Below are 26,046 nucleotides of genomic sequence, written 5' to 3' on the forward strand. Positions count from 1 at the left end.
TACCAAACATGTGGGCAGCCAGATTCCAGTTTTCACTTGAGAGGTAAAAAAAAAACATTTGCTCTCAATTTCAGGCAAAAATCAGGAGATCAATCATCAATATACTGGACGAAGGGATTATTCGATACATTTTGGCAGCTATAGATGGCAACTAGAGCTGCTGAAATCATAAGATTGATAAAAAAAAAATGTACATATTACCAGGCAACTGGTGTTTTTGCATCTATAAGAAAACACAAAAAAATTATCTTCATCTATAACTGATTTCTTCTGTGTATCGCCGGTTAGCGAACTTTGTTAGGCAGCTCCAGAGCTCAACAGTTGATGAAGAGGCTCTATAATTTGGAAGTTAATAAGTTCCGTAACTCCTTTCTAAGAATCTTCCCAGCTGCAGACCTGGGTATGGAAGCTCTGAAGTAAACTTTTCTAATCTTCTTGAATGGTGCAACCTGTTATAAAGAATATGAAGCGATTAGCAATGGAGGCAACTATATACCAAGAATTCGTGATGCACCATATGCATGTATTCTTGAAAATCATAAAATTAGCCATGTCATACCAGCAGGGAGGATTATGGAGGCCGTTGGTTAGGGTAGAAGGTAAGTAAATAGTTGAGTGTGGTCTAGTTTCCCTTATCAATATTATTATTAGTACCCTCCTAATATCTTATTCTTCGAGGGTCTATTGGAAACAAACTCTCTACTTTCAAAAGGTAGGGGTACACACCACCCTCCCCAGACCCCACTTGTGGGATATATACTGGATATGTGTTGTTGTTGTTGTTGTTGTTGTCGTCAACTGTCATACTAGCAGGGGGACGAATGACTCGCTGCCAGATGAAGCAAAGGGAATAACACAAAGAAACCCGGAAAAACAGACAGTGAAGCTGACTATACCTGCTTAGTAACAAAGTTGATTACATCTGTTTGGGAAACTGCACACCCGTCTCTCTTGACGACAAATGCAACTGGAATTTCTCCAGCTTCCTCATCTCTGGCTCTGAAAAATCGAATAACAAAGTGGATGAGAGTTAGAAGCCTGACCATGCTAAAAGTGGCATAAAGAAATGATATTATGCAATCATTCAAAGATCAGCATGGAAGATTTGGTGATAAAGAGCCAATGTGGAGTACTTTTACTGACATTTTTTTTGAGAATTGGTAAACATGGTATTCTTCAGCATTAAGGATATGCTGGGGACCTTTAAAAAATTCAAAAAAGAATAAAAAGCATAATACTTACAAGGATCCTAAGAGTTCTAAAAGTTGATCTGAATCCTCTAATCCTATCTCTTTACACCAAAAATATAGAGATACAATGCAATTCCATTTAACCTTGTGAATGGAATTGGATATATCTTCAAAATTCCTACTATTCCTCTCCTTCCACACTGTCCACCAAATGCAATGTGGAATCAAATTCCACCAGGTCTCCTGTCTCTTGCTACCTCCTCTCCTGATCCAACAACTAAGTAAATCAGCTGTATGTTCGGGCATAGTCCATTTCACTTCTAAATAGTTGAGAAACATGGACCATATTTCTGCTGTGAAAGTACAATGTAAGAATAGGTGACTGTTAGTTTCCCCCGTCTTTCCACATAAAGAGCACCACGGAGGTATGATCTTTCTTTTCTTCCTCAAGACTTCATGAGTCAAGCATGCCTTTCTAATGACCAGCCAAGTAAAGCATTTAACTTTTGTTGGTGCTGCAGTCCTCCAGATATTTTTCCATGAACTCTGGTATCTGCTACTTTGCGAGTTGCACTCCTTTTACTGACATTGCCTTTAATATCTTCCACAAATTTTGAGTAAAGACCGGTAAATTTTATCATGCACTTGTTTCCACTACTAAATGATAACATCTTCCAATACAATTAAAATTATTAAAAATCCAAACATCTGGGCATGCTCATAATTACAGACCGACTCGTTTTCATTATATCTGCATAAAGGAAATAAGTAAAGGGAAAGCTCCTTTTGGTATGGTTGAACAGTTCCCATGATTCAATATCTTTCATGATTGTATAAACTAGTGACACTACTGGCTCTAGGTACAAAGTGATGAGAGCATAACTTACTACATCAGTCTAGACACCAAAAATATGTGAGGACTACCAGATATACTCTGAGCCAAATTGATACAAGCAGCAGGAAATCAAATTTCTTCTGTAACTCGAGCAAGAGCATCTATCGCGAATTCTATTTTGAGGAAGTTCACTATCATGGTAAACCACATGAAGGAACAGTTAGATGTGATTGAAAAAAAGAAGTTTTCCCCTATTCATGCCTCTACCAGGCATTAGATGTTGATGTCCATTTTTCCAAGCGAGTCACCTTTATTTTGAATTTTTCATATTTGGCAGTCCCTTCTTAGGAATGAAGTTCGGTGTCATCAAAATGGTATCCATGGAGGATGAATTACTAATTTCTATTCAAATTACGTGTATTCCTTTTAACAGATTTGCACCAATATCTGAAGCACCCGTCAAGCTTACCCTATTACTGCAGCATCAATGATATCTGGATGTGAGACCAATACAGCTTCTAAATCAGCAGGAGCTATCTGCAAAAATATACACAGCAAGAGAATCCATCCATCATACTCAACAAAAAATTTAAAAGAATGATTGAAATACTAATGGAAGCCTTAGTTCTCAGGGTAAATTTCTGATGCTACTCAAACATATGAAGCATCAAGAAGAAATTGAACAATGAACTACAAGTCGGATCTATATTTATTATCAGAAGCAGCATAACAAGTTTTAGATCTCAGAAAGTAGGCAAGAACTCCAATAGAAGAAATTGAAAAATCTACCTGAAAGCCCTTGTATTTGATAGTTTCTTTCAGACGGTCAATGACATAAAGATAGCCTTCTTCATCAAAATACGCAATATCACCAGTATGGAGATAACCATTGTCATCAATCGTAGACTTAGTAGCCTCTAAGTTATTCAAGTATCCTGGAAATTGAAGCCAAATACAGAATTTTTACTTACTGTTTAGACAACATAAATAGTTGTAAAGCCAAAACAAGATATACGGTTGGCACTTGGCAATAACTTTGCAAATCGGCTTTTGTTAAGCATCAGCTCAAACAATATCATACACATCAGAGATACACTATGGTTATATGAGCTAAAAGTTTCACAGTTTTTCACCTAAAATCTTTTTAAAAAATCTAAGGATGATGCATATCCACCAGAAAACTTCTTACAAAATTCAGCGGCTTAGAAAATTATGTGATGATTTAGCAGCATAAAGAGCATTTCAGAATCTTCAGATAAATAGAATAAGTAGCATCAGAGAAACTAAGTACCTTTCATTACACCAGGTCCACAAAGCCAGAGCTCACCCATGCAGTTGGGAGCTAAGGTTGAACCGGTGATCCAATCCACTACTTTAGCTTGCATGTTTGGAGCTAGAAGCCCTACTGAAGAATAATTATGCAGCTTTTCATTATTGTAACCACGTGTTCCAATAGCAGTTGACTCAGTCATGCCATATCCCTGGACAACAAATTATGACATATCTTTCTGAATAGTGAAAGCAAAACAAACAGATAATTGTGCCATTTCCATCTCTTTGGATAAGTAATGCTCCAAGTTGCAATATTCTAACACGTCTACAATTTCCAATTGACTCACGGGACAAGAGAATCAGAAGAAGAAGAAGAAGAAGAAAGTATTTACTTTTGAAGGGTTAAACTGAGGTAAAGAGCTTCAATTAGACTCATATTTAGAGCTAACATCATACAACCCAACTGATTTTTTTCCTAATGCGTGCTTTAAAATATGAGACCAAGTAATCTGAACTCATCCAGATCAAATAGAACAAAAATGAAACAGGGAAGTTAAACAGATCAAAGAACATAAATAAAGCACTTCTACTTTGAACTAACTAGCAACTTTGTCTTTCCAAAATGGTAGCTACTTTGACACGTGGTAAGATGCATCCAATTGACAGTCAATGATTTAGGGGACATACCTGAATGAAATCAACATCCGGGAGAGTGTGACAAAAGTCTTCAATGGATTTTGGGTTTACTGGTGCTGCACCACATGAAACCTGTTTCAAGCTCTTCATACTGCTCGAAGCACCCTCCTTTGCTCTTCTAGTCAATGCCATTAGTAATGGTGGGACTAGGGGGAAATGAGTGACATTGTATCTTTCAATAGCTTTCACCATCTCATCAGCATCAAATTTGCTCATCACAACAATGGTAGTTCCCAACGACAACAACCCCATCACAAAGAGAGAAAGCCCATACACATGAAACATTGGTGTAACATCCAAGTACACATTCTCAGAACTCGAATATTCATATTGTGAAGCTTCAAACCTCACAAAAGTTTCCACCATGGCTATAAAGTTCCCATGAGTCAAGATAACGCCTTTTCCCACACCAGTAGTACCAGACGAGTACAGAATTGCCGCTGTATCTTGCTGGCTTATTTTAGGTCTTGAATCCCAATTGGGATCACAGGAAATCAGCTCATAAAAAACAGAACTTTCACTACAATTCGAACCAGAAACCAAAATTTCTGGCACCCCTATAACTGGAATATCTAATGTAGACAATTTATCAACTTTATCATTAGAAGTAAATGCCAAAGTTACACAACAATCAAGGGCTTGCTTCTTTATCTCTAACAAATTACTAAATGGATTCATAGTGGTTGCAATTGCACCAAGAGCCAAAACACCCAACAAAATAACAGGGAAATAAATGGAATTAGGGAGGAGAATCAAAACAACATCACCTTTTGAAACACCCCTTTGATGAAGACCACTAGCCATAGACTTAACCATTGGGTAAAGCTCTGAATAGGAAATTGAAATGCCAGAAGTTGAGTCCACAAGAGCAGAAACCCCACCATTTTTGTGAGAAAAAATGAAGGAAACAACATCAAGAAAAGGGTCTTCTGGCAATTTTATGGAAGGGTACTTGCTGCTGTATATACCTGTTTCAGCACAGTACCAAAAGGGAAATGAAAGGGTTTTAGAAGGGTTTTTCTCAACTTCACCATTCCCACTTTCTTCACCCTCTATGGCATGGGAGCTCAATTGGGTTTTCAAGAATGTTGCCATTTTGATCACAAAGGGTTAATTAGTGTCATATGAACTCAAATCAAGAAAACCCACTGCACTGCATTTATAGAACAAAAAAATGTAGGCTTTGCCATCTTAGTAGGTAATAAAAATTAGTACTTTACTCACCAATACACAACACAATAAATCTAGTCTTTGCCCTCTTTAAAAAGTTAACAGATTGTAAATATCTGACATTACCTATTATTCATAATTAGTCTCCCAACATTATTTTTTTGATATCCAAGACTCGAACGGACACATTTGATTAAGGAAAAGTTTTAGAATCTATTTCTATATAAACCTAACATTTTCTAATTATATGCCATAAATTTATAAGGACTATATGTCCCTTATGCTAATAACATCATTATTTTATGTGACAAAATTATACTCTCTTTGTTTAACTGGACTATGAATCTAATTTTATACTATATTGGTCACAATTTTCACATTTTTGTGACTTTTTTTATTAAAAAAAAATTAAGAAAACAAATAAAATTGGTTTAAGAAAAAAAATCAGATTTAAAAGAGAATACACTAATGAAAATGTAGTTGGATATGAAAAGTTCACATGTATGTGAATTAAGAGTCGGTGCATAAAGCCTAGTTATCTAACTTTTGATTTCTTAATTTTGTCGTACTTAAAAAATGATGGTTTTAAATTAGATCTCGTGCTGAAAAAAGACGAAGAATTTTTTTAATTTAAAATAGAAAGGTTTATGTCTATGTTTGATGCAAACGAAAATATTTTGTATGACAAATGATTATTTGAAAATATGTGGGTTTTAACTCTCTCTTTTTTTATGTACATTTGATAAATAAACAAGAGATTATCTAGAAATATTGATTTGTAATTTAAATAAATAAATACTATAGAAATGACGGTGGATGGTGAGAAGTAGGGATATTCACTGCAAATTGAAAGAGCAATTGATTTGATTTTGATTTTAAGTTTAAAAATCGATAAAATGTGGTTTAATTATGGTTTTTAGCAAAAGATAATTAAAATAACCAATCAAACCAATTACTCTCTTTGTTCTTTTTTAGTTGTCATAGTTTTCATTTATGAATTTTGACAAACATTTTATGATGTATTTTTTTATTATATTAATATGAAAAAAATTGTAACTTATAGTTTTTTAATACCTATTTTTTTTATTTTAAAATATTATATTAATGTAATCTAATTTAGTTTTGAAAGTTAGTCAAATTGACTCTCGAAAAATGCAATAACTAAAAAGAAATCAGTGGAGTGTATTTCTCCGTCCCGTTTTATTTGTCATAGTTTCCTTTTTTTATAGTCAAACGATATAAATTTTGACTAACATTTTAAGATGTATTTTTTCATTACATTGATATGAAAAATGTTGCAATTTATAGTACTTTCCATATAATTTTTGAATATCTAATATTTTATTTTAATATATCATATTAATGTAATCTAATTTTAATTTAAAAATTAGTCAAATTGACTTTTGAAAAAAAGCAACATGACAACTAAAAAAGGACGAGGAAGCACCTATTTAAAAATAAGTGTGCGCATATTTTTATATGTACTGACTACTGACTGTATGTGCATATTTTTATATAATCTCTTTTTAGAATTTTACGGTTGTTGATATTTTTCCTCTTGCTTTAATCTATTCTTATTTAAATAGTGGTCTTTATCTTGAATTCTTGATAAATTCAAAAATACATTTCATGTTAAAAATAATTTGTTTTAGTTGAATTCCTGATTCACTAGTGTTTAATTCAATTATCACCAATAGTATTATGTTGTATTCTAAAAAAATTCAACAAGTACTATAATATCAATAAATCCATAAATTTTAACAGTATGGACTAAGAACCTTAAAAGTCGAACCCATCAAGTTAAAATTCCGCTGTTACACCTTTATATTTCACACCTGCATTTACAAGGTCTAAGACTTTCCTACCTCACCTAGATTTCTTCTTCTTAACAAACAAAGAGGAAAACAAGAACATGTATTAACATCTCAAAAAACTTGTAAGAAAATTAAAGAAACTCAAATGCATTTACATTGGTGGACAAAAAAATTACAACTAGAGGGGCATGACCTGTTTAGCAAAATGTTAAACTGGTCTTAAGTAAGGTGGTTAAGGCAATTGAGTTACTAAACATCAATCAAACTAAGGATTAAACCTGGCTTCAATAATGATATCCGTTATGCTGATATTGTGAATCATGGTGATACTGTGACTCGAAATCGTAGTGATATACATGACTGGTTTGTTCGTATTCGTAGTGAAACAAGTCACCTGGTTGTCCAACTTCATAGTGCTGGACGTTATGAGATGTTTGAGACGTCCCAGATGGCTCGACTTCCTTATGATCTTTGGCGTCATGAGTTGGGGATGGAGAGCTGAGTTCACTCAACGGGGGGCTGGGGCTGTCAGGAGGAGGCTTTTTGTCGATTTTAACGTCCTCCAGTTCAATCTCTTCAAATGAGTGGAATATAGGATGTAGATATGCATCAGCCAAGTATGCTTTCAAGTTGGTGTCAGATTCAGAAGATCGGTCTTGCAAGTCCTTTTCCATTGCTTCCTGAAAATGATCATGAACATAGGAGAGACGTGAGATGTTATTCCGTTACTATTTGTTGACGATACAAGTACATAGACTAGTGGATGTTCTCTCTATCTGCTTAAGCTTTTAGACAAAGTTCCCTCTAATTAATAAACAAAAGTGTGCTCCTCTGTCAACTAAAGCTTTTAAATGAAGTGGTCGCAAGATTCATCACGGAGAAATATGAAGAAACGGAAGCATGTGTTATATGCCAGAAATGTGTTGAGAAAGATGCAATATATGACTAGCAAGTGAAGGTTACCTCAATGGGATACTTTCTGAATGCAGGTTCAAATCGACTCTTACAATACTTGTGAAATGTTAAGGTTAAAACAGGCAACACCACGAGGAACGGGGTGGACTTTGCAGCTTTCTTTGTGCTCAACAGACCCATCAGAAGCAGTTGAGATATTACTAAGCTTGCTATAATGCGCCCATGAACATGGGGCCAGAACGCAGCACAACTTTCATAACGTTGGTTGTACACATTAATTACCTGCATAAAACAAACTAACAATCAGAAATCATGGATGATGAATACACCATATAAAGCTATGTTCTTGAAAAAGGATACTATTTCGTCCCTATATTGGACTATTTAACATCAAGCAATGGAAATTGAGACTCCCACAATTTTGCCGACCCTTATTTTAGCAATACAAAGGACTCGTGATCCAGAATTAGTCTTTCATCATACGTAAATTTTAGAGATTTTAGTATTGCTGGTTTGTTCACATGTGCTTTGAAATTGTATTGTTTTACTAACTTTTACGTATGAGTGAAGTGAGATTTTAACCTTTTTTAATCATAAATTGTTTTCATCACTTTCTACTGAAACTGATATACCTTTAGTTAAAAAATGAAAAGCTAACGTCTCAATTTATACTCCCATGAGTCGTGAATCACGACTTTTTTTGTTTCCAACCCAGTGTCCCGGTACCTGCTTTGGGGCATCCAGTTTCGCACAGGGAAGTCCTACTTTGAGTGTAACACACTCCCTACCTAGGCAACTCCATTCACAGGGCTTGAACCCGAGACCTGTAGTTAAGAAGACAAGGGTACTTACTACCCCACCACAACTTTTAGTGGAATTTTTATTGATCAGTCACTTTGTTGGTCCATGATTAGAAAATGACTTTATAATTCTTATGATAATTTGAAGTAGTTGAGGGATATTCTGTGCTTTTATTACGTCAATCTTATCTGTATCAATACTCACAAAACGTATTGAGGAATATTCTCATTGAAAATTCACAGAGGCTCAATTTTTTGTTGCATAGATCATCGAGTTTAATGTTGTTCTTTTCTGGTGGCATTCATTATTTAGAACATTTTCCCCCTATTCCTTCTATCTTTTTCTGTCACCTGTACCGATTCTAACTTCAATAATGTAACTAATACTCTCCATACAGAAGGAAATTTAAGTGACAAAATTTCCCTGTATATATTCATAAAATTGATAAAACGGTAACATGGATATTGTTGTGAACACTCAAACTACATTCCCCATAAAATGGCACACAAATCTTTAGGTTACTCAATGTTTGATCACTGATGCAATGAATTGCTCTTATAAATTGCTTTCAATACAAAAAGAGCTACTAAGAGCTATGTGCTCTAATAAGGTTTATAAACAAATCGACAAGTTAAAAAGAAAACAAATAAAAGGATAACGACTAACCTGATGACGGTAAACGAGATAAGCAAAGGCAAAGAAGATCAGTATGAAAGGAAGAAGGATTGGAGTAACCACAGCATATACTATTCCCAGAAGAAAGTATAGTTGAAGACTTGGAAGTGTCTCGGGAAAATCTACGCTCCCGGGGTCCATTGCTCTCTCCACGTCCCTTTCAGTTTTCACAAGGAACATGTTCTTAAGATGAAAAATAACCAGAGGTTTCAATCTGAGAATTTCACCAGCAATACCAGCCCAACCATCAACCATTATATATGTCATAAAGAAAGTTGCTTTCATTGGTATTGATACCCCAATATTTCTCGGTATCCTGCATGAAAGAAAACAAAATGCTATAGAACTCCAAACTTCCTCAAAATCAAATGAACTTATGTCTCAGAAAAGTGCTGCTTTTTTCATATTTATAGACCTAGTAAAGAAGCACTTGTTTATTCCTTATGTCGAAATAACAACAAAAATATAGTACTCCTTTTCTCCAAATTTGCACCCTTCAAGTCTAATGCATTACTAAGTAGTTTCTGTATTTTAAAAGGAAGTCCATCTAATTTAAACTTTAGAAGAAAAAGGTAGCAACTTAAGCTGGATATCCATCTATATTTTTTTTTAAAAAATCGGATCTCCGTCTATAAATTACATGAAGGGGCAGAAAAACAAATGAGAAACAATACAGATGATCTTTGAGTTGCATATATTCTCTTTCAAAAGGGGCAAGATTCATAAGGTCCACAAGGCTATGTTGAAGTTGGCTATAAGATTTCCCGAGTTCCATTACAAACTCAACATTTGTTCCATTCTGATGCAACAATATCGTCAAGGTTATTGGAGGTAAAAAAAATAAGGAAAATGAGAGCAAATCAAGAATTTTAGAACATTCCAAAGATACAATAAAGTTAGTGTTAACCTAAGCTAGTGTTGTTCCTTTCTCTTGGACCATGTCTTGGTCAACATTCAATAAAGTTCTAGTTTCATATTTCTCACCCTTAGGCCTTAATCATTGTGAGAACTTTTATAACATAGAATTATGATTATCACATCATCAAAGAATGAGGTTAACATTTATGTCCCACCACACATAGGCATACATCTTTCATTGAGGGAGCAAATGGATCTATCATGTATCAAGAACACATGAACATAGTGCAATCATCATAATTTCTGAACTATGATAATGGACCTAAATAACCATAAAGAGTACTGGTGAGATGTGGAAAATCACACAATGATATAGTAATACAACAGGCTTTGAGAGAGAGTTAGAGAGATTACTGGGTAGCTGATTCATGAAGGAACGCATGAAGTTGCTGGAAAGCTGTCCCTGCTACTATGCTCCCCAGGAATACATTGACCAACATAAAATAATAGTATTTTGCAGCTGTTCTCCTCTCAAGCACTGATAACGCCACATGTCCCTCAATCTTTGACATAAACATCAGAATGGCAGGAAGAACAAACAAGAACACTTTAAGAGCCAAACCAGGAAGAAAACCCTGTAGAAATGACTTGATAACCTTCCTGCAAGCATTTCGAGAAATTTTGCTTCACAAGAAACTCTTTAAATACAATGAGTGCTGATATGAAAGAGAGTTACAATACTAGTAAATAGAAATAGAAGTAACAGACTTAGTCAGAACTCTAAAATATATAACAAGCATATCTGGATAAAGAAAAAGCTTTTTGACACCTGAAAGAGAATCTAATGATAATAACTGAAGTCCTCTCTTTTTGTCTGTCATACTACATAAACTAGGATGCTTAATACACAGCAAAATAAAGTGGTAGATTAAAGCACAATGTAATCTCAAGAAAGTTGCTTAGACATTCATCAAGTCTACTGTGTCTTCAATAGCTGAAATCTATCTGCTGAGATCAAAAGAAGCAGCAGTCAGATACCAAGATCATTTTAGATGGCATTTCTTAAGGAGATCAAACCAGCTGATTGGCTAAAGTTTTACAGTTTCTTAGTACCAGCAGATAAACTGATGAGAAAATCTGGACTATGACAATCTGAAATAGGAAGATAATCCATGTTGGAGAAGGTCCAGAAAATGCTAAAAAAATTTAAAAGTCAATAGGAGTATCATATATGAATTTAATGCAGATTGCAGAGTAATGAATATTCATGACAACTACGGTTGCGAACTTAAACACACACTAATACCGGATGTGGCACCGCACACTGATATTTCCTCATTAAATCAACTTTTCACATAAGGCATGAATGAATCAGATTACCGAAATACTACTCTATTCCAAAGCAAGGACAATATGCATTCTTCTTTGAAAGCAGAGAAAATGTTCTTACCATTCAATAAGTGGCCTGAGGAAAGGTGCAACCTTTTCTAAACCTTCCAGATTAGCCAACGATTGCACAAAGGCAATAGGTATCATGTAAAAGAATACCAAAGCAAACACTGCCGCAGAAATCAAAAGCTTGCGGAGGGTGAGAGAAAAAAAAGATATAGACAGATTGCTCCAATATATATCTCGTGGTTCAGGGGCCCAATTAGTAAGCCACAATGTTGGGTTCTTGCTTTGCTGTGTTTGTGCACAAACAGCTGCCCCGCATCTTGAATTAAACGATACAAAGGCAGCTGGCATGATAGATTTTGAGTCCTTGAGAATGCTTTCACGTTCCATTGTCAACTAGAAAAAGAAACATAAATAACAAAGGATAAGTAAATTGGAGAAAAGGAACCTGTATTAAAGCTTAACTTAAGATGTTCCTCTCCTTTCCAAAGACATATGTTGGGGGAGGAAGAAAAAGGACAACTTTATCCAACAAATGTAATAAAGATGTCAATTTTAATGTCTCAACAAAACAAATATAATAAAGATGCTGACTAGAATTTTCATTTGGTCAAGGACAACAAATAAGCTAATCAAACTAGCTACTAAACTCACTCTTCTATCAAACTCCTTAAGCTGCTGTTTGTAGTAGTCAATGGAATCAACTCTCTCGCCCCAAAGTCCAAGGAAGCCTTTCTGCAGAAAAGAGGAGATATGGCATGCTGTTAAAACATTAATAAAGTATAAAAAGGAAGAAAACCACAGCATGAGAATTTTTTCTCTTTTTAAAAAAACGGTAGCAGTGCCATGAGAAGTTCAAGCTAAAAAATGTCGCTTTTCCTGAGTTCTATCAGCTAAAAAGTACCTTTGTTATTGGCCTCTTTTCTGGGTTTCTTTCAAACTTAAGCTGGTTGTAGTCCAGCCAATTTTGAAGCCTAGCCCTTTTTCTGACAAGTTTGGCAAACTTGTTGGCATTGTAGACAGCCTAATAAAGATAAGACCAAAGCAACCACATGAAGTAAGCAATTCCAGCTCAAGAAGAGTTAGCAATACTAGGTAAACACCTTCTCACTAAAAAAAAAAATGACCAAAAATTATCCACTGTAGAGTGACATGTTACCTGGTGACAAAGATAGTCGTCTGGATGGTTCTTCTTAAAGAAATTTTCAACACTATCTGTTATTGCGCGTTTTGATTCATAAGGAACATTCCTAACCAGAACCTGAAAGGCAAGATATAAAGGTTCATTGTAAAATGGAGAGCAAATTTTCTATCCATGATTGGTAAATTCTTCAGCTCAAGGATAAAGAACATCAAACTTGAGAACAAGGAAACCAATCCCAAGTTAACCCACCGTGAACTGTTCGGCATGCCTGTCTTGTGAAGCCAAAAATTTTAATCTCATCGCAGCTACTCTACCATATTCCTTGTACAGCATAAAACAGGTCCAAAATGTGAATAAGTATTCCATTGCTATGTGGACAAAGAACCTGATTCATGTGAACAACCAATTGCAGCTCCTTTTTAGCATAAGATCCAACAGGAATACACACAGAACAAGAAAGCTCAAACAAAAAGAGGACAAGACAAATTACAGTACTATTTGTAAGTTACCCTGTACATATCTTTGTTCCTCTTGACAATATGTCAACTACTCATTAACATTTTCCTTCATTTTTTACCCTTTAGCAGAACATAAACATGCATGCTGATACAAAATAAGTCAATATGTGTTATATCATTGTTTCTCCAGGTCTGAGAGTAACCATATCGACCCTCCCTTACGGAAATAGGGCAGCCCAGTGCACTAAGCTCTCGCTGCGCGGAGGGTCCAGGGAAGGGTCGGACCACAAGGATCTAAGTATGCAGTCTTACCCTGCATTTCTGCAAGAGGCTATTTCCACAACCCGAACCCGTGACCTCCTGGTCACATGACAGTAACTTTACCAATTCCTTCCGAAATATCTCTAGTAATATTTTCTCGTGTCTGCAGGCAGTTTCTTGCTGAAATAAGTCCTGCCACTACAAGCACATTGACTTCAAAAGACTCTTCTATCACTCAACCTCCAACTTTCTCAAATTCCTTGACCGAGAAGAAACATGGTCCAAAAAGAGAAACTAATGCAGATGAAAACTTCCTACCATGTTATATGCACACAATCTATGTTTTCTTTTTTGGCCAGTTAAATACATAATTCCAGCAAAAGGATGTTCCAAAGACTAGAAGCCCATGCATGAATTCTAAAAGAAAACAATTTTAACACATAAGTCATACTGGACCACAATATGAAAACAGTAGGCTTGTTTTCTTGACCTTACAAACCAGGAATTAACTAATCAGGCAGTCGATAGTTGACTAAACCGAATAAGTATGTTAGTATATGAAATCAAACCTGTCAGCATGACCATCAACTTGAGCAGTTGGATGAAGTGAAATCGTTGAATTACAGATGAACTCAGAAGCAGATGGTATGACAACAAACCTCATGACAGAAAACACTGGGAAGTGGGAACCACATATGAAATGAAATTTGCATAATGCCCAAAATCACTAGCTTGGATCAACATTAGTTCAAGGTGCTTTCTACTAGCAAACAAGCCCGCCCACCCGTTAGAGGCTCGACTTTTCTAAAAGACAAATTGAAGCATCACCCTTCTAAATCTCTGAAAGAGCAATGCACACATAATTTACATTTGGCTCTTAAAGATGGAGCTTTGTGAAAATTATACCCTTTTTAAGGAACATCCAAAAATATATGCCCCTTTGTTTTGTAACATACTTTTGGTGCTCCTCGATAATCTCCCTGATAAGTAAAGCTTCCTCTGTATAATACTAAGCTTTTAGACGACAGATATCAGAGATCCAATAACAAAATATAAGGAGAGGAATCAGAGTAAGCAATGGTAGAAGCACAAATTTAGCTTTCATCATTTCTCAGAAACATATAGACACGCATGCTAAGCTGCTCAGACTCTCCAAAGTTGTTGCCGCACCCGTGTCGGATGCTCCAAAAATGCACTACTTTGGATCAAATGAAGAGTCCAAGCAACATAGCAGGCATGCGATTATTGTAGATCAAATGAGAGATAATGATTCAAGAGTAGACTTACTTCAAGGATTCGGGCTTAATATTGGATATAGAGAGCTTATCAATATCACTGACGACCAAATCTTTGCTGAGGAAAAACAATATCCCATCTGACACGTTAACTGGAATAAGAACCAGAAGTGCCACAAGTGCAGTTGGCACAAAAATCTTTAAGCTGTCAAAGACAAGAATGCAGGTATATAATTAGATTAATTTAAAGCAGCAGCTTTAATTGAATCTTAAGAGCTGGCCGATATGAGAAGTCAAGAAGAAAAAGATTTATATTTATACAAGACAATAAGCATGAAAGTTTGGGAATTGGTTGACTGTTTACACTATTTTTTTTCAGTTCACTCTAGACTACACTGTCTTATGTGGTCGAATATGACAGTAACTTGTTAGCTAAACTACAAAAAACATGGATCAGACTCCAGATAAGGCAAAAAATTCCAAATCAAGCAAACAAATTAACTGCCACAGAAATTCTTGAGCTGGGAAACTGCAAAAGGTACACTTTAACATATAGAGATTTTCATTAAGTACTCCGTCTGTCGCAATTTATGTGTAGTAGTATGGATTATGAGGGTCAAAATACTTAATTTTGACTATCAATTTGGGTATAGAGTCCTCAAACTTTCTGAAATAAAGTTCACACATTTGAAAATTACACTAAAAGTACTACAAATTAGTAGGCCAAAATTGAATTGGGGAAAACTAAAGTAAAATTCTAATTGAGGATTTCAGAGTGTATCTTCATATATGTAATTAGCTCCCCACCCCCACACCCCCTCCATAAAGAAAGGGGAGCCAAATTAAGTAAATTCTGAAACTTTTCAGCAGAAAAACCATTGGGATTCATCAATTGAAAAGGTATAACCCCAAAGATTGGATTTTTACACCACCCCAGATAGAAAATTCCCAAAAAACATAAAAGCAAGATTAAAAAGTTGACAACTTTCAACATCCCAAAACAATATAAATCAAGAAAAGATAGTTTTTTTTTCCATACCCAAGAGTGTATATCCTCAAGAAAACAGCAGAATCAAGTCCAGCATGTTCAATAATTTGAGCTTCACTCATCTGCATAGCTTGAGGCATCCAATTGAGAAAAGTAAGATAAGTCTTGAAATTGAGATTAACAAACTTCCCCACAAAATTCCCAACATGCCTAGGAGCACTCCTCTTCCCATTAATGTACCACTTTGGGAAATAAACCCTGTCATTGATTGGCTGAAGTCTAAGAAGAGCAAAAGCCAACAAAAATGCAAAAGCACCAAGAATGTTTATAATTGCTGAAACCCCAATATCACTAAGAGTTGCCATAAGATTAAAACAATGAGAAAACAAGAAGTAACAGAAGTATAAAGCAGAAACAAAAGTTGGCTTTAAAAGGAAAATTGGTGTATAAACAGCTAGTAAATAAAGAAAAGACTATATATATTTATTTATTTTTGAATATAATGGGAGTTTTATCAATTGGCAATGGCGAATGGCCTACTACTGTATCTTTTTTTTCAATTTTCAATATGATGATTTGTATCTTTGTGGGTTCAAGAAAAAATGGTTCTTTTTTTTTTTAGTATTGGGATTCTGGGCAACTCTAGAAAAATGAAAAAGAAAACCTCTGAGTTGTTTGCTGACTCAATTGACTTCTGGTTTTGTTCATACCAGTGTTTTAAAAGGCGGGATGAGGCGAAACGTTTTATACAGTACGAAGCAAGGCGTAAGTCTCATGGATCTACGGAGCGTAGGTTCATGTATATTCAATTTTATAGTTTTATTACTAATAAAATAAGTAAAAGTAAACCTTTCAATGATTTTACAAATAAATTTTATAAATAACCTATAATATATATAATTATATTATGATTTTTATTTGAGATAAGTATTAATAATCAATAATGAAGAAAAAAAAGTATTATAATTACTATCTGAGAGATATCATTACACCAACAATAAAAAATATAATTTAAAGCAAAAAAGGTTCACGAAAATAAATTAAAAACGCTCGGGCCTACGTTTTTACGCACAGGACTTACGTTTTTATGTTCGAGGCTTACGCCTCAAATTTTAAAACTTACGCCTTATGGATTTACGTCTTTAATTTACGCCCCGAAGCGTTTTTGATACGCGCCGCCTCGAGACTCGCCCCAAAAACGTTTTTGAAATACTGGTTCATACTAGTGCGGTGTCATTAATAATGTATCGTCCTTATTAAAAATAGATAGTTTATAATATATATAAGTTACTATACAAAATCAACACATAAATAATATTATTTTTCTATTTTACTTTGAGAGTTATTAATCTTGAAAAATAAACTTGATCAACGTAAGAAAACTAAATGATTAATTCATGTTAATTGATTAATTTAATTAAACAAAATAACATTTATTGAAAATTTAACTTCAAGAGTACACTAAATAAATGTACAATAATAAACTTACATAATTTCATAAGCGATATAAAATCTAAAATAATACCATATTAATAGAAACGGGGAGAGTACTTAATTAATACGGGTTCAATATTTGAACTTTATGACTTTTAACGAAATACTTTAAAACATATTTGAACTATTATTTAATTTTATAAATTATTGGATTTGATAGATCAAAATTGAGATGGTCGGTCAGTATGTGCTACTTTGTCTATTTTTTGTTATATGTGCTATTTCGGACAAAAAGTTAAAAAAAAATAAAAAATTATAACATAAATTAAATATATACTTCTATAATATGTTTTTAAAAATTTTGGTAAGTCATCAAATTTGGTAGTTTTCCATGTTACCAGTGTTTATTGACTTTGGAACATGAAAGATGGGTATTTTTCCTGTTATAATTATTACAAATCCCAGATTAATCGCCGAAATATTGGCTTCATTTAAGCACTCAGCTTAAAAGTTTTCTTTTAATTTTTCTTGTTTCTTTTAAGTACCTTTTTATTTATTTTCCTTTTTTAAAGAACGTGCTCAGATTCCAGAAGTCACTATAAAGGAAAAATTGAAAAATCCCCAAAAGCAGTAGAAAGGGCTAAAGTTTTTCTTTGTACTAGTAGCTTTTCAAAGACAAAAGTAGTGTATTTTTTTTTTACTATTAATAAATGTTACAAGAACATTCCATCAAATGGTATACAATTTTAAAATTTGTGAAACACATTTGAGTTTTTTATTTTTTGAATTTAACAGAATGAGAAATTTGGGTTGTTTACAAGTCACTAAATTTCTAGAATTCCATTTGATACAACTTTACAAGAGAAAAAAAAAAGATGTAAATAAGACAAGCATAGTGATAAAATGGATAGGATTGGAAATCAGTTAGGTTGCATGTGGATCAAGAAAAGAGAATATAATAAAATAGTAGTAAATTTGTGGACGATGATGTTCAGATCAGCTTTTTCGCACCTCGATTAATATTATGGTACCAGGTAACTTTGTTCACCAAGACTAAGACAGATAGAAAGAATCACCCAGTATTTTTTATTTTCATTAAATTATGGACCTGAAATTTCAAGATTTTCAACCACTTTAATGACCCTTAGTTCACCCCTTTTGGTGCATATTTTTCGTTTTTTTGTTCTTCATACAAACAGCAAACACAACATGGGATTACTGAAATGATACGCAAACTTATTGTGTATTCATTTATGTTTTCATTTATTAATTAATATAAATACATATTTTAATGGAGCATTTGTTGAAAGTAAGAAATTACTCTAGTAAATTAAGAAACTTTTGGGTTGTATGGGGTTGTTACTAAGGGTTTATATTTTTTTTATATCTATAATCACTATCCTTGTTCTCTATGATTAATGAATAATTCTTTTCATTCTTTATCTTTCTGTTTTACTACTTACTGGATTATTAGTTAAGTTAATTAATGCTTAGTGGAGTAGTTTAGAGTGTTTTTGTCACATGTGACGTACCAAAATTCCTCTAGGACAGCAAGACAAAATGTGATCACGTACCAAAAGTATGCTTAATTATTCCAAAAAAAAAAAAACTTATTGATAAATATACTATTTAGATATAATATGATCACATAAATCTAAAAGAAGTTTTGGTCATCTCATTATAGTCTAGCAATATAACAAGACTCTTTAACTTTCAGTCTTTCACGCAATAAGTGTGACAGGGTGTACATGGTTGGATTGGTTCGGGTTTTTCAAATATCAAACAATAAAACTCGGGTTTTTCAACCTCAGGTTTTTTTGGATTTTTTTGGGTTTTTTGGATTTTCAGGTTTTTCCAGTAAAGTATTCATACAAATATATAATTTACTTGTTCTTCAAATATTTCTTCAGTCCTACCAAAATACAACTATCTAAGGTGTTTCTTAAGAAAATAACACAAAATATGATATGATTAATGACACTAAAATATTCAAAAAATAATAATAATAATAATAATGAAATCGACGTAAAACAAATATTGCAAATTAATAAGTCATAATGAAAATGATCATACTTTAAAAGTATTAAATCATACTAAAATAAGTTTGATAAGTATTAGTTACATGACTAAATATTAAAGGAAATTAAAATTAAATTATGTATTTTAATTGTCTAAACCAATGTAAAACCAAAGAACAAATATTCAATATTATTGTCATTCTTAGTGTTAAATTGATTTTTTTTTTGCATTAGTACTAATTTAATTTTGATTTAAGTTTTATTATATTACCAACGTGTGTGGACTATAATATTTATTGAACCATTCAAAATTCTAAGTTTCAAACTTGAAATAATATATTAAAAGATAAAAACTATGAAAGAGTATAAGAAATATTTAAAAATTATATCAAAGTAAATATTTTTATGTATAAATTTTTATTTTTTAAAAAAAATTATATATAATGTCAGATTAATTTAGTCTCGAGAAAACCAAAAATAGTCAGGTTTCTTTTTTGATTTGACTCGATTTTCTATTTGATTCAGTTTTCGATTCGATTGTGTACCCTAAGTGTGAGTTTGATTTTCACTCCTTTTTGGCTTTTCCTGGTTTGTTCTTCGATCATCTCCCCTATGTGATAGAATAAAAAGAAATTATAAAAATTAGTTAATGATACTTTAGGATTCTTTTAATAAATATATTTTAATATTTAATTAATTATCTCTTATCTGCCTTTAAATGAGTCATTTTTTCTAATTGCAATAAATTTACCTATTCTTCATGAAGTAGTACTCTTATAATTTTTAGCTATTAGTCTTGTGACTTTAAATACCAAAAAGGTGTCTTGTTATATACTACGCAAGCACCTTATTATAGCCATTTTCATATTATAAAATTGTATAGATTTATTCGATAATAAATATAAATTTGCCATATCCGAAGGATACTAGCTCATGAACTCATGCAATTTTGTTTCTACCTGTTTAATTAACACGTAGAAAACTATTTTGTTTTATTTTTTGGAAAATTAAAATAAAAAGAATTGTAGAAAGTGATACTTAATCCACCTATAAGCCATGCCAAAAGAAATATGCATAAAATTAGAAAAAATATCAATAGCTCAATTAATTAGTTGTCTAAATTTTCACCTTGTTAATAACAGTTCGATATCCACATTATAATCTTCTCCCGCATTTTTCATCCTATTTTTTTTTTCATCACAACTAATTAATTAGAAAGTAACTTTCAGTGGTGTATTTTTTAGGGAATCTGGTCTGTTGAACCCTCAACAACTAAATAACAACTTTTAATCACGAGCTTAGTTAAAAGTTATATGCTAGTGGTCCATTTTCTATTATATTCAATATAATATATGATTCCTATCATTGTCAAATTCCACAAACAAAAGAAAATCATGTGCATTCTTGGGGTCCATATATATATATATATGATTTTGATAGAGTTATATGTCTTAATTTGCCCACATCAATCAATTACTTATTCCATTTTAATTTATTTTTTCTTAATTTAACTAAGCATGGTTAGAAAAAAAAATGAATATTATAATTTTAAACTATATATATATATATATATATATATATATACCTTTCATTTTGTGATCGTAAGTATATCATGTGTGATGTTAAAATTACAGAATTGATATCAAATTAGGAAAGAGACATTTTTTATAAAATAAAAAAGAGAGTAAGACGAACAAATTGCAATAAAGTGAGTAGTTTGTTCACAAAAAGTTGGTATATCCGTGTTATTTTCAATCAATTAGTTTATTTGTTACCTCCATCATTACCGAGTGTTATTTTCTCTTTGTAAGTATGTGTTAGCTAAAAAATAAATCATAATCTTATATTATAACCTCTTGATGATGAGTGAAAAGTATTGATCATCAACGAAAAAACTTACTCACGCGAACACAAGGGTTTGTATCAAATAAATTGATGCAAAATGTATGTTTAATATAAATATTTATCACGAAAAGTCTAAAACTATGATTAAGTGATATACATGAATTTTATTTTTTATTTTAAAACTGAATGTGAATAAATATTTTATTTAAACCACATAGAATGGGAATGAAAATGACAATATATATATAGTAGTTAATTTAACAGGTCATTGTAGCCCTCTCGTGACCTTATAATAAGTGATAATATTATCTCTTTAACATTTCATAGCGTGATTCAATTATGACATTTGTCTTTCTTTTCTTCTTTTCTCTAATAATATATATAAAAATTATACTTTTTTGCTTTGGTGGGGGATAGTTGGTCATTCTCATAAAAGCATAAAGCCAACAATATATTCTCCTTTTTCAATTATTTGTTTTATTTTTATTTTTATTTTTATTTGTTTTAAAAAGCATAAGTTTTTTATATTTAGTAATTTTTATAATCAATTTCATATGTAACATACTTCATATCACAAGATTCAAAGACATTTTGTTACAATACACATATCTTTAGTTTAAATCATATATATATATATATTAAAACTTCATACCAAAGTAAATTAAATAAAAGTACTTTGTAATAAGTCAACTATCATCAAGTTTTAAAGAGGACCACTTTCACACACCCCCACTAGGTAGGATGACTTTTTTGTTTGGTCTACAATAAGAGGGAATGTACTGATTGAGCAAATGTTGTATTTTATTGGAAATAAATCCATTTTAAATGTTAAAAATTGATAGAAATATTTTCCTTAAGAAAAATCTTTTGATAACTAAACATAAAGAAAAAACTTATTTTCTGAAAACAATTTTTGGAAAATATTTTTCATATACCACTGGTTAATTTATTGTACAAGAAACTAATTAATACAGTAGTTTTGTTAAAGATAATGAATTATTAATGGAAGTATTGATAAGTAAATTTTTGCACTGTTTTTTCTTCTATTTCTTAAGGGGTTGTTTGGAAATCCATCAAGGAATTGATTTTGTGTTGTAATTGAGTAGTATAATTTTACTGTTGACGATATCATAGAGTTAAAAGTTGAAACTCCATTACAATATTCTGAAGTTCGAACAAGTCTTATAATAAAAATTGAAAATGAAGATGGTTTACTTGTAAGGGAATTTCATACTTTAACATAAACATAGTGTGATGAAGTTTCACTCGTAAAAGTTTCAAACTCAAGTTTACTATATCGAAATTTTTATGTGTTTTAAACCATGGTCGATTTGTTCAATATTTATAGGCTTTTTGAGATGTAAAAGAATGTAACTTAATAGTATTTGTTGTGTAATTCCTAAACATCTAAACTTATGAAATAAATTAATATGCAAGATAAACACTGTCTCGTCATATTCTACTTATATATAAGAGTGAGTTTATGATGGGACATTTGAATGTCCCATCATAAACTCCCTATATAATATTCTACTTATATTCTACTTATAAATTATTTTTTCTACTATATAATAAATATAATATATATTTATTTTCTAAGGGAGTTTATATAATATATATATATATATAATAAATCATTTACAAATGACTTAAAATATTTAATTTTTAAAATTCTACCATAAAATAGGTTGACTCTCAAAATTCTATCCGGGTCACATATATTGAGACAGAAAAAATAACATATATCATTTTAAAATTACCAAAAAAGTATTAAAAATAATAATAATTAACAACTTAAAATATCTTGAAGACATTTTAAAAGGGTTAATTTTGTAATTTTATCCATATCACATAAATTAGGAAGTTATTTGAAAGTTACATAAAAATATTATAAATCACAATAATTAATAACTTAAAAAAAAATAATTAAAAAAGTGCAAATTTGGATGACTCTTCAAATTTCATTTGTGTCACATAAATTGAGACAACAAAAATAGCATATATTGCGTCCATTTTAATTTATTTGCCTTAATTTTTTTTTATATTTACAAATTGCGTAAAAATACTATAAATCATGATAATTGACAACATAAAATATGTTTTGAAAAAGATACAAAAAATTGCACTGATTCTTGAAGTTAATCTATCGTAAAAATACTATTAATCATGATAATTGACAACATAAAATATTTTAAAAAAATATACATATAAAAAATTTCGATTGATTCTTGAAATTAATCTATCGTTAAAATTTATGTATAAAATACAATAAATCGTGATAATTGACAACTTAAAATATTTATTAAAAATGCACAAAAAAAGAAATTGACTGATTCTTAAAATTAATCTATCAATGTCACATAAAATGAGACAAAAGTAGTAATATGTATTATTTAATGTCAAATTACTGAAAACTACGTAAAATGTATTGTAAATCTTAACAATTAACAACATTTGATTAACTCTTGAAATTGTATCTATGCTACATACATTGAGACAAGTGGAGTAATATATATTAAGTATTTACAAATTACGTAAAAATATTATAAATTACATTATTAACAACTTAAAATATTTAAAAATCATATTAAATTTAAATAACTTACTATATTTTATCTGTGTCACATACATTAGGACAAAAAATAATAGTTATTGGGCTCGTGCGTAAGAGAGTTTATGCCCAAGTATAATATATAATATTCAATGACTCCAAATTTCATTTGTGTCACATAAATTGAGACAACAAAAATAACATATATTGGGTCCATTTTAATTTATTTGTCTTATTTTTTAAAATTTTTTATATTTAAAAATTGCGTTAAAATACTATAAATCATGATAATTGACAACATAAAATATGTTTTGAAAAAGATACAAAAAATTCCATTGATTCTTGAAGTTAATCTATCGTAAAAATACTATAAATCATGATAATTGACAACATAAAATATTTCAAAAATAAATACATTTAAAAAAATTCGATTGATTCTTGAAATTAATCTATCGTTAAAAATTATGTATAAAATACAATTAATCGTGATAATTGACAACTTAAAATATTTATTAAAAAAACAGAAAAAAAAATTGACTGATTCTTAAAATTAAATCGTGATAATTGACAACATAAAATTGTTCAAAAATGTTGTATGTGGGTAGTCTTATTGTGCCTTGAATAGCGTCAAAGAAAGTACAGGTTTGTGATAAAAAAAACTTATTCCTTTATCCACGCAAACAATCGCTTTAAAAACTTCGTTATTAGTCCCAAAACATACCATTTATGCACGGGCAACAAAATCTAGTATTATGAATACAAGACAGTTGAAGAGAAAACAATATTCACTGAATAGTCAAATCATTATTAAAATTAGTATTATTATAATCTCGTCACTATTAATTAATCTTGGAGCGTGTTCACTCGACCAAATGGCCCCTTATTGTTAATTTGATACTATCGGGCCAATTTTAAATATATATAATAAAGTAATTAGTTTACTTATTACATAAAAAATAGTCAAAAATCATAGAAAGTATACATTGTTTATACAATATAGTTTATCAAAAGTCATAAAAAAAATATACACTAAATATACAATATACATGAGTTAAGCATTAACTATACATTATAATATATAGATTCAAAAGGCTGAATATATTTTAACTATACATAAAATATACACTAACAAATTCAATCTTGATCAACTTAAAATCACCTCTGAAGTCTAAACAGACACCAAATTTAGATATGAAATTCTCTCGATGTTTTGAGTCTATTGATATATAATTTGCCCGAAACGATTCATGTTTTTGATACGTCAATTTTTTATTAAAAAAAACTGAAGAAGACGAACATATTGGGCCTATTTTAGTAATTTTAAAAATTGGGCCAATTTTTCTGTAAAATAAAGATTAAATTTTAGTACAGTTTTACTATTTGCGTTCCACAGCAAACATAGTTTGCTTTGGAGCATCAGATCTATATAAAAATCGTTGCACCTTTGATTTGTATAAAATTGCAGGCATCTGATTTGTATAAATCGCAGCGATTCGTATAAATCTATGTCTATGAAATCACAAATTAAAACAATTGTATTTGTATACAATTGAATCGAGTTAAAACAGTTATATTTGTATATCAAATCTCTCTCTCGCTTTATACAAACAGAAATTATACATTGTATTTTGTATAAAGCAAGAAAGGCAAAAGAGAACTGGGAAGGGGAATATTTGTATTGTATAGCTATAAGTGTATAGGACGAAGAGATATGTATTTGTATATACCGTTTTCTCTCGCTTTATGCATACACAAACACAAATTATACATTTGTGTTCGTATAAAGTGATAGAGGCGAGGAAGAGTGGAGAGCGAGATCAAAGAGAGTGGCGAGCGAGAAATTTGGGGAGAGAGGCGAATGACAAAGTGTTTGCTACGAATTAGAATTGAATGAAATTGTGGTTATAACATTTAATTTAAATTAATAGTTTGTTATTTTATACAATTTTCTCTAAAATAAAAGGTCGAGAGGCCCACTTTGCATAATTTTCGCATTTTCTAATACTTGGGGCTCAGTTGGGTCAATTTAATCCAATTTCCATATGGAAATCAATCCAACCCACATACTTCTTCTAAAAAGCCCATTTGCACTTTTTCCCTATTTTGTGTTTGGTCATTAATTTATGCCTCTCATAATAAATAATTTTTTCGTAAGACATAAATTGAATTTACGTATCATAATATTTCATAAGTTATGTATAGGCATGACTTCAATTTTTAAATAATTTATGCTTCACTAAGCATAAATTTGATTGTTAAAAGTAAAAATTTAAAGCCAACCTATTTGAATAGATAAAATGTGCAAGTTTATGAAAAGTAATAAAAATCTAGGTCTATAGTTCACCTAAGTGAAATGGAGAATATCTAGATGGGAGAAAAAAAAGGTAAAAATTACACAAATTTCATAGTGTTACGATCTAATTACATCATATTCCTACTTTTCTAAATTACAAAAACTCCTTAAGATTTAAGGATTTCGGATACATCACAC

The 26,046-nt window shown here is 31.4% G+C and overlaps 2 protein-coding genes across 2 annotated transcripts; both read right to left on the minus strand.

Moving 5' to 3' along the window:
• Positions 1-224: 224 nt before the first annotated feature.
• LOC125826964 (4-coumarate--CoA ligase-like 6) lies at positions 225-5,094 on the minus strand. Its single transcript, XM_049506317.1, has 6 exons — positions 3,985-5,094; positions 3,317-3,506; positions 2,815-2,960; positions 2,495-2,562; positions 897-999; positions 225-449 (listed from the first exon to the last, which is right to left on the minus strand). Exons 1-6 carry the CDS (start codon positions 5,086-5,088, stop codon positions 336-338), a joined length of 1,725 nt encoding a protein of 574 aa, XP_049362274.1. The 5' UTR covers positions 5,089-5,094; the 3' UTR covers positions 225-335.
• A 1,982-nt stretch (positions 5,095-7,076) lies between these two features.
• On the minus strand, positions 7,077-16,327 carry LOC125826436 (CSC1-like protein At1g32090). Its single transcript, XM_049505766.1, has 11 exons — positions 15,759-16,327; positions 14,772-14,924; positions 13,015-13,150; positions 12,781-12,882; positions 12,526-12,645; positions 12,276-12,356; positions 11,677-12,017; positions 10,641-10,886; positions 9,360-9,684; positions 7,941-8,174; positions 7,077-7,657 (listed from the first exon to the last, which is right to left on the minus strand). The coding sequence occupies exons 1-11, from the start codon at positions 16,070-16,072 to the stop codon at positions 7,262-7,264; spliced, it is 2,448 nt and encodes an 815-aa protein (XP_049361723.1). The 5' UTR covers positions 16,073-16,327; the 3' UTR covers positions 7,077-7,261.
• Between the last annotated feature and the right edge of the window lie 9,719 nt (positions 16,328-26,046).

This window comes from Solanum verrucosum, unplaced genomic scaffold (genome assembly GCF_900185275.1).
Source record: "Solanum verrucosum unplaced genomic scaffold, falcon-dt-bn FXZP01000060.1, whole genome shotgun sequence".
NCBI lineage: Eukaryota > Viridiplantae > Streptophyta > Magnoliopsida > Solanales > Solanaceae > Solanum > Solanum verrucosum.

Bases quoted from the DNA above. Each gene is read 5' to 3' on its own strand.
- LOC125826964 (XM_049506317.1), bottom strand. From the start codon at position 5,088: ATGGCAACATTCTTGAAAACCCAATTGAGCTCCCATGCCATAGAGGGT. The intron at 2,961-3,316 runs GTACTTAGTTTC...TTCAATTTCCAG, and splicing joins TGGACCTGGTGTAATGAAAG to GATACTTGAATAACTTAGAG. The intron at 1,000-2,494 runs GTAAGCTTGACG...TCGATTTTTCAG, and splicing joins ATTGATGCTGCAGTAATAGG to AGCCAGAGATGAGGAAGCTG.
- LOC125826436 (XM_049505766.1), bottom strand. From the start codon at position 16,072: ATGGCAACTCTTAGTGATATTGGGGTTTCAGCAATTATAAACATTCTT. The intron at 14,925-15,758 runs GTATGGAAAAAA...TGTCTTTGACAG, and splicing joins TTGAGGATATACACTCTTGG to CTTAAAGATTTTTGTGCCAA. The intron at 12,018-12,275 runs GTGAGTTTAGTA...TTCTTTTTCTAG, and splicing joins TTAAGGAGTTTGATAGAAGA to TTGACAATGGAACGTGAAAG.